Raw genomic sequence first — 16123 nt, forward strand, 5'->3', positions numbered from 1 at the left:
CTCACATAGAGAAGTTTTAAAGCGAAGATGCATGTAAAAAATAAAAGTATGCTTCACTTTCAAGGCAATTTCGTTATGTTGTATACAATATCAAATACATCATTATGTTGTATTTGTCTTGACATCAAACGTGAATCATCTTTTTCTCTCAGCTGTTGCCATTTCATTATAGCTTAATCTGACAGACACCCTATGAAAGATTAGGTAATAGCATGCCACGTTCACTGTGGTTACTTTTCAAATGTGTGTGTGTGTGTGTGTGTGTGTTTGTGCGTCATGTGTCATACAAGATTATTTTCCCCAATCACAATTCTTTTACATTTTATTTGCCAACAAAATTAACACTGCAGCCACAGCTTTGCTCATGGAGAGGGGCAGGGTTATTGTGCGCTGACGTTTAATTGTTTATTTTGGATTGTAACTGCAAAATTCTCCTACGAGAGTGATTATACTGCCACCCAATGGAGAATGCGATTATACTCGTGGCAGGTATTATTCAGTAGTTTGGTCATATATCTCACATATTTTTCAACCGTCAAACATCTTCTGGGAAAATGTTCGATTTTCCGCTTAGTAAAAAAAAACGTTCCATTCGAGATGAGACTTTACTAATATATACTATTCATATAGTAAGCTGTATATGAATGGAGCGCTAAGCTGCTTTCTATGACAGAAAGTTTCAGTCAACATCAATCTTGCTCAAGGAAACATTAAAGTAAAGCTATACTGTTCATTCACATATCATATGAGAAGCACTTCTTACAAAACAGAGGTTTAATACACAGGAACAGTTGTGTATAAATGTTCATTACCAATCTTTCCATGAACATGATTTGATTTTAACTGATAATCAATGCCGACTGTAACATCTGCGATTATATAAAATAAATAAATGCAACATATATGAACACATACAGCCCCTTAAAGTGTCGATATGTTACCAATTACAGAAAAACTACACACAGCATACTTTTAGACCTTATTTGGGTATGAAAACAACACGCAATATAACCTCTCATTTGTATCTTTAATATTCACCAGCACATGTAACCTCTGTTAGAAAGTATTTCCGTCATTCCCAGTTCATAATAGTACAAAAGGTGATGATAATAGTAAAACACGGCAGTTTGTCCATGTTTTAGGTTGCTAAAACGATCATTGCTCATTTGTTTTGTCGGGCTTCTCCTTGTTTTTTTTTCTTCTCCTTTAGTTTTTTTACGTGTCACTTTCATGTTTATGAATGTTTATGAATTTCATGTTCATGATTAGATGTAAGAAGCACTTTAATAATCACGCGCATGTTTTTATCATCAGCTCAAGAAGTTTGTTATTTCAAATATAGACGCGCAGCGAATGCAAGAAGGAAAGTGAAACTGCTCGTGCATTAGACAGCCTTGTAAACAACTTCGGGGCACAGGGTAGATTGTGCTCTTCTTGACTTTGCGGCTGTTCATTAAGACAACGACAAAGTTTGTTTGAGCTTGGGTCGACCATGGCTTGTTATTATATGTTTATAGTATTACTGTGTAATGTCTCGGCTGTGTTTTTCATTCTCCTGCTTGTCCACAAGCTAGTGACGTATCTCTGTAAACTAATAGTGTTTAGCAGCGCATCTAGCTCCACCATTTGGTACCCTTTTGTTCTGCTAAGTACCCAAAAAAAATGGTACTGTGCGGTAAGCTTTTAGGTACTTTTGACAATAGAAATGGCCATAAAAGTGAACCGTATGCTAACATACCATACCACTCAGTGGAAACGGGCCAATAGTGTACCATTTGAGATGCAGCTAAATATGTGTTACAGTGTTTCCTCTATGATTTTTTCCAGCTGTGGCGGCAGGCCTTTTTTTTTTACACAGATCTACCATTTACCTGTGACGTTTTTTCAATGACAAATGTTGTGAGCGCAGTATTAGAAGTCAAGATCGCATTTATGTAATAGCCTACAGCATGCGGATCTCTTTGCTTGCGCGCCGATTTCCTCTGCTCGTCCACAAAACTTTTTGCACGCCACCGCAAATATAAGCTGCTTCAAGAGCGCCCAGATCTTCTTGTGCGCTCTCAAATAAACACTGCTAAAGTGCAAATTAGTGCGTTTATGTCTCCAGCATTTATTAGATTTGCTAGGAATATTTATGAATGTCTCTAATAGACCAATAAAGCGATATTAATGCATCCTAAAGTAAAGTAAAACGGCTATACGTCGTGTTTGCTGGCCTCACGCATCATGCACCTGTCAGTCAGTCAGTCAGTCAGTCAGCACTTAACCTTAAAGGGTTAAACAAATGACACACAGCACTACTGCGGTTACAGAAAAGTTTGAACTGTTATAATTCACTTACCTTTTAATGGGTTTTGGTGCGATTAACACCCGCAAATAAAAAATAAAATGTTTTAAATAAGATTTTGGGGTGGCGCCCCGCCATGGAAAAATAAATGTAGCGGAAACCATGTGTTAAATATATGTGTATTTTTTTATTTATTTAATTTGTTGCAGTGTATATATATCTGGATAAAATTGTGCATCTAAAAAGGTAGCATAATAAAGCTGCCTAATTGGAACATAATTGACATTGTGATTACATGTAGATTGTATTTAACTGACGTTCATTAGACATACACATCTTAGCTAAAACAATGCTACATCCAGGCAGTCTGTAAAAATGTAACATACAGTACATCTAAAGGCTGATTTATACTTCTGCGTCGAGTGATGGGCATTACCCGCGGCAACTGTTTTGCTGTGCATTTATACTTCTGCATGTTGTTTATGTTGCTCTGCAATAACACTTCCAAAACACTAGCTAGCAGTTTAAATGTTCCTCTGTGTCGAGTTTCTTCACTGGTGTTTTGTTTGTTTATGAACGCTACCTGAATGTACAAATAGCTAAAACTTGCTCATTCAGAGGTGGGGACTAGCAGACGTGCAATTTCTTTAATCATAAGGTAAACACAAAGCAAAAGTTTCCATCTGGAGATCCTTCATGATCTCTCAACACTTGTAAACACTCACTCCCACAGGTTCACGCAGCTCTCAGCACCACCCACATTTGTCACAGCTACCAAGCCAACCAGTCACAGAGCTTGAGCTATGCGTCGATGCCACATAGTTATATTTTTTTGAGAGGTGCGTGTCAGCCTTGACGTCAGCCACGACGATGGTAAAGAGCTTAAAATTACCAAGAGACGTCATTTAATATAGCGTTCCATTGTTCCATTTGGAGTGAAAGCGATCAGATTGTATCTTATTGCTGTCATGATGGCAAGCAGCTGCTTTGTTTTTTATTTATTTATTTATTTAAAAAGTGCCTTAGATTTGAGCTGAAATACAACCTGAAAGACAACAATACAACACGTTACAGACTTGTTTAATATATTTGTACCATACCTGTTTTCTTGAAATGGTTACTTTTAGATGAAATGATTTTAAATGACTTAATTTAATAGCACTGGCATAATACAAATGACTGACATGGGACATTGATAACAGGCTGACCATACACTTTTTGTTGTAGTATTAGCTGTATGTTATAATAGTATATAGTACTTTTTTTCTTTAGTACTGGTTCAGTGTTGTCTGTTAAAGAAAGTCTAATAAATATTTTACCTTAAATTTAACACAATATTTTCATTCATTGTCTGGCGTTAGTTATCTGTGCTGTTTCCCAATTGGATTTTTCATTCCAAAATGGCCACCGCGTAACGTTAACGGCATCTAGTGGCTATTTCCCAAATAGCAACAGAGTGTTGCCTTTTGGTGATTCTATCCTCTTTGGTGAGGGCTATGTGATCAACAGATGTAGTTATTCATTTCGGTCTATATGATTACTCAATTTTTGAGACTCTTGTTAGATGTTTCTAGATTTACCTTGATAGGCTCAATTTGGCCTTTTTTAGCCAAGATAAGTATTGAACATCTAAAATGATCACAAATAAAAAGTAATTATCAATAATAATCAATAAAAAAGTCACAATGTTTGAAAAAAAAGTCAAACTTAATTTAAATATATATATAAGAAAACTATTTTTCTGGATCCATAGACACTGCAAACAAAAAACAAAACAAAAACAGCAATTTGACTCCATTGTCTACTTGTGATGCGATCAAACAAAATGATTAACACCAGGGCCACATAAACACCAACTAGCAAATCCACTGCAAACTGTTGAACCAGCCAAACTTGTCCTTTAACCTTCACACAAAACTTCTGATATACTTTCCTAGAATTCTTCTGACATGGAAACATGTTTTCTTACAAACATAAGTCACATTTTCCTGCACATTTGACAAACAACAGTAAATGTGACCCCAGTTTGATGCCTTAAAATCTCAGTACGTTTTGTTACGCAGCACTGTCTTATCCTCTTTATTTCTCTTTCACACACACCACTTCTGTCATTCCCGAGACTGAATCTTTGATACATGCCCATCTCTTTTATGCATCAATGCTGCCATCATCTCCTTAAAGTCGGTAAACAGCCTGCTAGCACAAAGACAAATGTCACCTGGCAGACAGCAAAGATACACACACTGTATTGCGTCATGTCAAGGAAACTAGATTAGACCAAGATGGCTGAGAAGATGGCTGGAAGCTAACAGCGCAGGCTAATGAATGAAGTCTTGTTAAATATGCATATAAAAAAGAGACTTTAATCTCCCAAAGGCTTTTATCTTCTCCAACCCGACAGCACAAACACAGCAATATGCAATCTCCTAATTTTGGCACTTTGATAGCGCAGAACTCTCACCGTCGCCCACCAGCTGCAATAAAGCCAGGTCCAATGGCCGTTTCCAGCGAGAGTTCTTGATCAGGGCGATGCCATATCCAGTCGTGGCGAATACTTTCCCTGAGCCGATGGTCATTACTTTACAGCCTTCATCTTTACGAGCCATGTAGTTCAACACGGCCGCGTCGTAGATGAAGGCATCCAGCTTACTGCAAACACAGACAGGAAGAGTACAAGTTAGAAAAGGTGACAGAAAGATAGCACGAGGGAAACTCTGCATTATGTTAGCACTTTGGCTAAAAATGGATACGGAAATGACAGGCTCAGGAAAACCACTGTGTGGATTAACTTCTCATGATAAATGGAGGAAAAGTGTGTGAGGTGTACAGGGCAGAGAGAGGAAGTGTGGGAGGAGGTAAAAAAAAAAAGTGCAAACACATCGTAAAGGAACTCCTGTTTCTGTGAGAGAGGTTACATAACACGTTGAAAACAAGGTTATTATTGTTGTTATGAAAACTATTACAGAGACCACAACTAAATAAACACAGATGAAGTATTTTTGCTAACAGAAATATAAATGAGCTGGCAAAGGAAATTGAGCTTCGGTAAACTAAAAATCTAGATGCGAGCAGCAATTATTGGTGTTCAAGTACTGCTGGTACTTTAAGTTCGATTTATTTTGATGAAAAGCATTTCTTAGATGGTTGTTTATTTTAGGACAGTTGGAGATTAGTGATCCAATTCCTTTATATTTTTCACTGTCAAACCCACATATTGTCTGAGTGTCATTTTCTGAAAGTCTGGCATTTCAGAGGTGTAGACTTGTAAAGAAACTGGGCCATACCCACAAGGATCAGAAATTAAATTTAGGATATACATTGTACTTGTCTTGACTCAAGGATCAGCACACAAGAGATCCCTGGTAATATTTTAGTATGTAAAGTTACAAATAAAAACAGATTCACCTTATTGCAGCACCCCATATTGGCCCTTTGGTCTTTGCCCTTGTGTCACGAAACAAAACAGTGAGCAATAGTTTTGCCAAACCTTCATATTTCAGATCTCCATTCATTATATTTTAGGTTTCATGATCAGATAAAATGGAGAAAAACATAATCCTGATCACTTAAAGGGTTATGTGACCCAAAAGGCTCTTTGAAAATATGGACCTTAGCCTACATTTTTGTAAAATTGTAATGTTTCCTTGAACATTTCATATAATTCACCAGAGGGAGCTGTCTACATTTTTGCGAATCTGAGATGGGGTTTGGGGTATGTTTTGTTATACATTTCAGATATATGTCGTTGTTGTACACGTCCACGAGAAGTCTTGTTGTACAGATCACCAAGCAAACCAAAAACCTAAACACCTACCTAACCCCAATCAATAGTGTTTTCAAAAGCAAACATAAGAGTTAAATACACTGCCATCATATAGTTGTACATTGGTTTTGAATTGTTTTCATCTATTTTTTTGGAACTGTCACCAAACTTAAACCTATTTTACACCTTTTTCAAAATTTAAAATAAGTCTTTTGTGTCTCCAGAATGTGTCTGTAAAGTTTGAGCTTAAAACACTCATCAGATTAATATAGCTTTCAGAAATTTGTGATTTTTAGCTCTGAGCAGCTTGTAGCTGTTTTTGTTGCGTGTGCCTTTAATGCTAGTTCTAAAACTTTACCAATGATTATTGAATGTATTTGTTGTGAAGTTAAATCAAGCCTTTCGATGAGTCACACACTATGATTTTACAAAGTTCACGCATGCACACGCACAGACACACACATTTAACTTTGCACTGCATTACACAGCAAATGTGACAGGATACAGGTTAATATGCACTGCTACATGGATATCCTTTATGTTAATGTACAAAATAAACCTGATTTAACGTCCACAAACCAGGACTGAAGCGCTTTATAATTTTACTGACACTATGCGGCTGAGGTAAAAAGTAAAGACGGTAAAATTGCTGTAATTCATTACAAACATGCAATGTTTTAAAAATGTTTTAAACTTGTAAAACTCATTCTTGATCAAATTTGATGTTGATTGATGATCACAGCGAGCTGTACAATTTTTAATCCCAACTGCTTTGCGCACGTCCTGTCTTGCTGATATAATTATACGCATTACTACGGAGACATGTTAATACGCGTTAATAGGTTGTTAATAGGTGCCCTTTAAACGAAGCACTCCGCATCTCAAACCCAACCCCATATAAAGTGAGCTAGTGTACCAAGCAGACTGACCATGACGGAAATGAATTTCATTACAAATAATAGACACTGTTATGAGAGGGGGGTAAAATAATGTTGTTTTCCTTTTCAATGTACTACTTTTGCACTGTTTTTCAATGTAAATGTGCTTGACTGATGTGTGTGGCACTATGTGGCTGTGTCTGAATGATATATGCAGCGTTTTTTTTTTTCAAACCATTCCAAAGTGCTGCGTCTTGCATTATTAGAAGCAAAGACGCATTCAGTGTGAATGAAACCTTAAGTCAATTTGTGGCATTTAATTTGGTGTTAGACAAAGAATTGCATTAAAATAATCCTTTATTTATTGCTAATATATACTATATGTAAATATAATTCATGCAAAAAGGTTTAAAAGTTGTTGGAGTCATACACAGCATTAATTTTACATATAAACTGCAGTTAAAATACAACATGTTGAAGTATATTTATTGCAGTTTCTCAAAAATGTAAGCTAAAGCACATATTTCCAAATCCAGGGCTCTGGACAAACATCTGATTAACATACTTATAATAAAAAATAAAGTAATTATTTATGTTCATTACATTACTCCTTTAATTCAAATAATGAATTAATATCGCAATGAAACGTGACATGCTTATCTCATATTTTTTTGCCAATGCTTCCCATTAATATTATGACTGATTAAACCATGACAAGTTGATGTTTTGAGAAATGAAAAGAGTTCTAATCTGATCACTGTTGTGCAATGTTTTAGCTTTTTTTTTCCATGTTAGTGTTGTGGATAATGGCAGCACGGTTTCATTTGGTTTTAAATTAGTTTAATGAATAGGTTGTATAAGAGAGCTCAAAAACTGACTGTAACAGATCTTTTTGTAACACTTTAGTTTAGGTCACAATTCATGCTATTAACTACTGGCTTATTAACTGTCTATTAGTAAGATACTAACTGTTCATTAGTAGTTATAAAGTATGATCTCATTCTCTATCCCTAATCCAATCCAAAACCTAAACCCGACTTTTACCTTACTAACTATTATTAAACAGCTAGTAGTTTATTAAACTTGTAGTGTTAGTTAAATGTTTGTTAATACTGTCATAACATACTGTTTTAATAGTCTAAAATTGTTCATTTAGACCAAAACTAAAGTGCTACCAATCTTTTAGTAGTCATGTAAACGCATGGTCCAGCGAAATACATTCTCTCTATCTCGTGCAGCGTTGTCTTTTAAACAGTGCTGATAAATGGTCTGTGCAGCACAAAGTTCAAAGGAGTAACGCTGCTTGGTTATGCATTTGGTGTGTTCTACAATTTATCTCATATGCAACAGAATGTCATCGCTTATCAGCAAATCAGTAGTGGCACCAGTGCGACCTCTAACAAAATTTAGTTTCATGGCAGAAAAAAGGCAGCAAATTGCAACCATTTAACTGTAGTCTGGAGCCCTGTGAAACACTGATTGATGAGCATAAACAGAAGCTCAACCGCACGTGGTTGACACGCGAGAACAATTCCCATTGGGTTTTGGAAGTGCTGCGTAACACACAAGAATGAACCTTGTTGATTCCTACGCATCAGAATGTGTAATCAAAGCCTAAATTAAATCTACTATTATATAAAGCAATTGTGGCTAATCATAAGACTTGGATTAAACCGCTCAGTTTATATGGATTTATTTTACAAGCTGTTTTTAAAGCATCAGAATTTGGATGAATGATCTTTCAGTGAAGGGCCATAAATCTCTTAGAACTGATTCATATATTGGTGACACTTTAGTTTAAACATCATTTTTTCTATAAAGTACATCCTCAGCATGATCTTATTCTATATATTCCTAATCCTACCCAATACTATTTCCTACATTAAAGGGATAGTTCATTCAAAAACATTTATTTTACTCACTATTTATTCCCCTTTAAATGGTTTCAAACCTGTTGAACACAAACAAAGATATTCTGAAGAAAGCTGAAAACCTGTAACTATATACATGCATAGGGGGAACAAATAATTTTGATGTCTATGGTTACAGATTTCCTGGTTTATTTAAAACATATTCTTTCTTTTAATTGAAGATAGAACTTTACAAATGTTAAGAACCACTCGAGTGTAAGTAAATGGTGATGAAATCTTTGTTTTTGGATGAACTATGCTTTTAATAACTACCGTATTAATGAGCAGCAAATTATGAGTTTGTTGAGGCAAAAGTGGTGTTAATGGTGAGACTCACACCTTAAAAAAACAAAATGTGACCAAAATATCTTCATTTGTGCTAGGTAGATTTTGATAAATATTGACAAAGTTTTCATTTGTGGGTAAACAAACGCTTTAACTGAAGATTTTTGACCTTTGGCCTTCTGAGTGATCTTCAATTTGGGCGTTTTAAAAAGTAAAATAAGTCTTTTGTCTCTCCAGGATGTGTCTGAGAAGTTTCAGGTCAAAATACCAAACAGATAATTTATTATACCCTTTTGAAAATGTCAATTATTTTTGGTCATATGGAATTATAGCTCTTTTGTCACCTGTGCCTTTAAATAAAAATAATAAAAAAATATTAATATAAAATTAATATTAAAAATGCCTTTTAATAAAAATGTCCCAACAAATCTGTGGACATTTCATTTCAAAGAAGTATATTCATGATTGCATGTCAGGAGAAATACATCAAGATGAGTTTAAAAAACATATGAATCAGAGACCCACAATCACAAACAACACAGTAAGATGACTGAGCTAAAAAATTTAACAAAAATTTCATTACAATGTTCACGTTTTTGCTCATCTACTTGTGGCAAATGTGACAGGATGCCAACCAAACAGATAAATATATGCTGCTGTACAGAAATCTGTTAAGTTACTGTACAAAATAAATCTGAATTTACATCCACAAAGCAGCACTTCTATTGTGTGATTAAAGAGTTCTCGTTTATAGTTGTGCACATTATGCAGCTGTTCTGATCCCAGTGGTTATAAATTATGTAGCTCAAATATTATAGATCAAAATGCTTTGAAAAACTAACCCTTACTGCTTCTTGAAGTTGGATCACAAAGATTTGGAACAGATATTTTGATCCCAGTTTCTTTGCAAATCATGTCTTGTTAACATGTTTATATGTGTTAATACTGAGACATGTTAATTTGTGTCAGCCAGTCAATATCGGTTAGCAGGGAAAAGCGCACTATGTGGACACAACATACCTATACACATTTATGTCCAAACAAAAATGTTTTCATAGATTTTTCATTATATGTGCCCTTTAAATCTAAACATTGTGTGTGCTGTTCTGTAGATGAAGAAATTTCTCAAAGGTTTGATAAAAGTTGAGCAAATTTTCATTTAAGGGGTAGCAAATAATTTAAGTGATAACATAAAACAAAATGTATTATAAACTAAACTTTTTTTCACGCAACATTTTAGTTTAGTTGATGAAATGATTTTGAATAAATAATCAAAAATGTGAATTGTTCAGTGTGAATGAGTTCAAATCAAACCAAAGTCAGGGTAAAGTAAGACTAGTTTTAAATGCTGCTAATAATATTAATGGCGAGGCAGTGGCGCAGTAGGTAGTGCTGTCGCCTCACAGCAAGAAGGTCGCTGGTTCGAACCTCGGCTCAGTTGGCGTTTCTGTGTGGAGTTTGCATGTTCTCCCTGCCTTTGCGTGGGTTTCCTCCGGGTGCTCCGGTTTACCCCACAGTCCAAAGACATGTGGTATAGGTGAATTGGGTAGGCTAAATTGTCCGTAGTGTATGAGTGTGTGTGTGAATGTGTGTGTGGATGTTTCCCAGAGATGGGTTGCAGCTGGAAGGACATCCGTTGCGTAAAAACTTGCTGGATAAGTTGGCGGTTCATTCCGCTGTGGCGACCCCGGATTAATAAATGGACTAAGCCAACAAGAAAATGAATGAATGAATAATATTAACAATAACAACAACAACAATAATAATAATAATGATAATAAATATAATAATAATAATAATAATTATTATTATTATTATAATTATAATCTACTATTATTAATAAACTACTACTAATAATAAACTAGTATTCATTTAACATCTTTTGAAATCTTCATTACAACTTAAACTGAAGATTGTTAAATAAAATGAAACAGAAAACGCTGTGTGACAATCAGAATGAAGGCAATTGAGTGAGAAAGCCAGCACAGACCCAGTCTTGAGGTGAGAGATGGCGTCCTCCACACTCTTCTGGTTGTACTTGACCATGTATTGGTGCATGTCTGGATAGTTACTGCGGATGTTTTTCTCTGTGCTTCCGTTGGGGACCGTTCCAAATTTCAGAGGGGGGTACTGCTCTGTGGGGTGCTGAAACTGAGAGAGGGAAACACAGGATGTAAGTTTTATTGAAACTGATGTTGCATTTGTTTTCTCTAAGTAATTAGCGGACTCACAATAGAGCGCAATGAAAAAATTATTTCAAGACAAAACATGAATGACATATGACAGCCAATGCATGTAAGAAACGAGTCTCCAGCCACTGCAGCTGTCAAAACCAAATATAATACATCATAAACGCTGAACAATATACAAAGCAGCAATGCTGATATGCACGTTGTGTTCATTCTGCTTTTAACAAAAGGGAACAATGGCGAAGAAGCAGATGGGGAAACTATTTTCATTTAAAAAGGGATTTACAAAATGAACACAAGGCGCTTAGAAACAAGAACCAACAAAAGCCACCGTGTGCTAAATAGCTTTAAGTATCCAAATTCAATGTAGCTTCTTTACTGAAAATGACACAAGCATAATGGGACACAAATACATTTTGTTTGGTTTACAGAAGTGCATTCATCTGGCATGACAGCAAAACAGTTTTTTTCTGTGTGTGTTTCCTCAAGAATCCCTCCAGATTCCTCAAGGTCAACACTGAGAGCCAAGGGCAAAGGAACATTTCCACGCTAGGATGACGAATTATTGAACATCTCACAGACCCAGATGAGCATCGCCACTACAACACAACCACTGCATGACCTGCTCAATAATAAAGCAAAAAACACATCAATACCATATCCCTCGGCTGCTACTAGGAGAGTATAAAGTGTCTGTATTGTCGACTTTGATAAGCTATTTTAAAGAATTAAACTGCTTCTTATGTAATAGAGGAGATGAAATGGCTAAGAAAAAAAAACTGCCTGGACAACTGTGACATTAACAAGTTTAGAGTTTATAAATGGCACAAGACATTTCTAATTATTTACAATGTTGAAAAAATAGCTGCTTAATATTTTCAATTTTTTTGTGTCACTTTTAATTAAGTTAATGCATCCTTAATGATTATAAGACTAGATTTTTTTTTTAAATAAGTCATTATTGGTATGACTAAGTTTATGCTACAAGTAAAAAAGCTAGTAAGTTACATTTAAACTATACTTTCAGTCTGCATATTAAGAATTTATCATATAATTTTTGCTCTTTCAGAAATGACCTTAAATATATGCTTAAGTATTATTAACACAATCAGACACAATTCTTTTAGTGCATGTTGGCTAAAGTTGAATTGTACGTAGGAATTTACTTCACTAGTACTGTAAAAAAAATAATAAAGGTGTAGTACGTAAGTTTGACACCCAGTGGTTGAACTAGGTATTGCACACCTGGTTCAAAACACACGCAAGCGCAGGTTGCCAGATTGAGGACACCAACGGGAGCAAACCTGTCTATCAACCCTAAAGGCTGATTTAAACCTACTTTTTATTTAACCACACCTGAAATTTATATTTAAGAAACGTCTTCTATTTCATGCAGCTGAACAACAGGATAAACTGTGATCATCTCAGGTACACCTCATGTGCTTTATTCAAGGTTAAATGCTCATGATTTGAGTTTGAATGCCATTGTAAATAACATTTATTGCCTTACTACTGAAAGCACAAGCAGATAGTTCCCCTCAGATCTTGAAAATAAAATAAACTAAATAACTAAATACTAAATAATAACCACAACATGTGGAACTCTGAACCTGCATCTCATTTCTAAGGCTGTTACTGTCCACTGGAGGACACACACTTTGAAAGCCTTTCTGACTGAATGAGCGAAATGCGCTGTTTTCCACAAAGGCAACCCGAGGTGCTGAAATATAATTGGCTAAACTGGCATTGGGTGGGATAAAGTAACCAAAACAACGTTCTGGCACATAACAGACATTTTCAAAGCATAATATCTGAGACAATCCACGCTGCAGCCCACAGCTTGATGATGAACAGGACCAGGTCCACTATACGTAATGGACGATTGCCTACACTTCCCCCTGCCCTAAACCCAAATGTCACAGTAGTATGGACATTACCCTAGTGGGCGCTAAAATGTCCACTATGCCCAGTATGTCATCATAATTACAGACTGCAGCAAAAACATATTGGAATATCTGCTTTTAGCATTGTTTTTTCAGATAAACAGGAATGTTCAATTAGCCTGTTTCTTAAATATCTGTAAACATATTTTTATGCATTAGAAGAGTCAAAAAATTACATACAGCACCTTTAAGTTAAACTTTGTATAATTTAAAAATGTGACTTCAAACCTGATTAACCAATTAAAATAAGTTAAAATACTCTCATTTTCACAGTGTTTAACAAGTAATAGCAGTTCATCTAAAACAGGAGTGCCCACACTTTTTCTTATGAAGGGATAAAAACCAAACTTGATTGAGGGGGGTGGGACGAAAGTGAATATATCAAACTATTACATTAAAGCTGTCATGTTAATGTCCTAACTTATTAATATTGAAACATAAATAGAAAAAAAATACTTTAATCATATTAATAGTTATATTTATTTTACATTTTTAATGAACTTCCAACAATTAAAACATAAACACACTTATCACACAATGTTGTTCAATGCTAAATACACGAGTTAAGCTGAACCTTCTTTTGCCTTGATTTTCTCATTAATGTCTGGTATATTGTCCTCTATCCTTCAAGTGACAGTATTTACATTTTTAAAAACCTAATTTATGCACAACATTTAATTGAAACATTTTATTTCAGCTGTCTTTTTTGTAGCTCAACAATTAAACAAACCAACCTGCAAACAAAAAAAAGGTTATGTTCATTGAAATGATGATCTCTATTGAAGGCATTTGCCACAAACTTCACTCTAAATATCTTCTCAGATGGGATAACAGGCCAAATTAAAGGTTATAACAGGCCAACTTTGGCCTCGGGGGCCTACTTTGGGCATTTCTGATCTAAAGAAAAAATGCAATGTAAGTTGCTGTTAACAGAGAGTACACCTCTAAACACTGTAAGATTCAACTAATTACGGAAATTATCCATTTACCAATACGTTCATATTAGTGTAGTTGTTTCAGATTGTTGCCTAAAGTACACTAAAAATTCACCTTATATGTTTTTTTGCATAAGAGGCAATGCATCCATTTGTAAATTTAACACCTTTTATTATCTTCCTTTTTTTTTCTTTTTAATTCTTAATTTAGAAATACTGTAAGCTGCTTTGTAAGATGGATAGCACAACACATAATACAAATAAACAGAGTTAAAACTAAATAGTATGGATGTTTTGCATTATCATAAAACCGTGTAATGTAATTGCTGAGGTAAAAGATGTGATTCGCAATACTGAGCTTGTTTCATAAGAGTCAGCATACTTTATTTATTTTTACTTAAGCACACTTATTCAAATGAAATCTATTTTAAGTATACATATTGCTTTACATGCACAATGTAAAGCAAACGCAACATAATAGTCTTTCAGAGTCCTCGTCTTTAGACTCATTTTAGTAATAGACTCTGAAAGCACTCAGCTCTTCAAAAGACAAACAGTGAGAAAATGTTTCTCATGCTGTTCATCCACTTAGTGACCAATTTAAACTACTGTGAGTCAGATTTTTTTTTCCAGTTCGACTCTAGTCTCTGTAGACATAAAGAACGTCGATCGCAAAAATCCATGTCGACACAACATCAGGAATTATGAAAAGTCTATATGGCCATCTACACGCACCGATAAACACGAGCGCTCAGTATCTACAGCATCTCTTATTCCCTTACCTTTTTATCACTGAGGCCAGACACAGTGTCAATGTATTCCTCTTGGATCATGAAGGCAGCCAGGTTGGCAGTGTAGCTGGCCAGGAAGATGACAGCAAAGAAAGCCCACACAAGAACCATGATCTTGCTAGTGGTTCCTTTGGGGTTCTCCACCGGAACGGAGTTATTAAAGACCAGAGCCCACAGAAGCCAGATCGACTTGCCAATTGTGAACTTTGAACCTCCGGCCTCTGACAGAAAAATGCAGATCAATTGTTCATAGGCTCAATGCAAACAAAAAAGCATTGAAACAAATTGTCATTTTATATGACAACATTTAAAATAAATTAGACATTTATCAGACACTTTCTTTATTTGTTCATGCTTATTCTAGTATCCAAACTTGTGTTGTCTTACTGTCATGTTATAAAGTAACTAAAATTAAATTAAATGTAAAATATATATATATGTGTGTTTGTGTGAATATACACTCCCTGACAAAAGTCTTGTCGCATTTCATAGTTTTAGTAACAACAAATATTAACTTGACTTCTAGGTGATCATTTGGTATCAGAAGTGGCTAATATGAAAGGCAAATGCCTCTAGATTACACTTATTTTGCCAAAATAAAATATGATCGTGCCTTGATTTTTAATGATTTAATTAGGACAGTAAGGTCTGACTTTGCTTAGACAAAAGTCTTGCAACTTTACAGAAATAATGTACAGTATAGAATATAAAATCATGGTGCGGTGGAAAAAGAATTAATTATGTGTATGACTCCTATTAACTTGGAGGACTGCATCCATACATCTCTGCAATGACTCAAATACCTTATTAATAAAGTCATCTGCAATGGCAAAGAAAGCATTCTTGCAAGACTTTGAATTCATCTTCAATGCCTCCTCCTTCATCTTACCCCAGACTTGCTCAATAAAGTTAATTTCTGGTGACTGGGCTGGCCAATCCTGGGGCGCCTCAACCTCCTTTGCTTTCAAGAACTTTGATGTGGAGGCTGAAATATTAGAAGGAGCGCTATCCTGCTGAAGAATTTGCCCTCTCCTGTGGTTTGTAATGTAATGGGCAGCACAAACGTCTTGATACCTTCGGCTGTCGATGTTGTCATCCACTCTGCAGATTTCTCCCACACCCCAATACTAAATGTAACCTCA

General features: G+C 35.3%; 1 protein-coding gene across 6 annotated transcripts in view; it reads right to left on the bottom strand.

Moving 5' to 3' along the window:
- Positions 1 to 16123, bottom strand: part of grin2db (glutamate receptor, ionotropic, N-methyl D-aspartate 2D, b) — a 295775-nt gene that overhangs the window by 14703 nt on the left and 264949 nt on the right. For 5 of the 6 annotated variants that reach the window (XM_087286723.1, XM_087286724.2, XM_087286722.2 and 2 more), the window contains 3 exons: positions 14973 to 15202; positions 11114 to 11274; positions 4749 to 4936 (listed from right to left, as the gene is read on the bottom strand). In XM_087286723.1, the coding sequence (XP_087142849.1) occupies positions 4749 to 4936; positions 11114 to 11274; positions 14973 to 15202 (579 nt within the window). Of the gene's footprint in view, positions 1 to 2492; positions 3059 to 3408; positions 4937 to 11113; positions 11275 to 14972; positions 15203 to 16123 lie in introns of those variants that run through there. The other variant, XR_015511125.1, reaches the window with a different exon arrangement.

The sequence above is a fragment of the Danio rerio genome, chromosome 16, assembly GCF_052040795.2.
Source record: "Danio rerio strain M-AB ecotype USA chromosome 16, GRCz13ab, whole genome shotgun sequence".
NCBI lineage: Eukaryota > Metazoa > Chordata > Actinopteri > Cypriniformes > Danionidae > Danio > Danio rerio.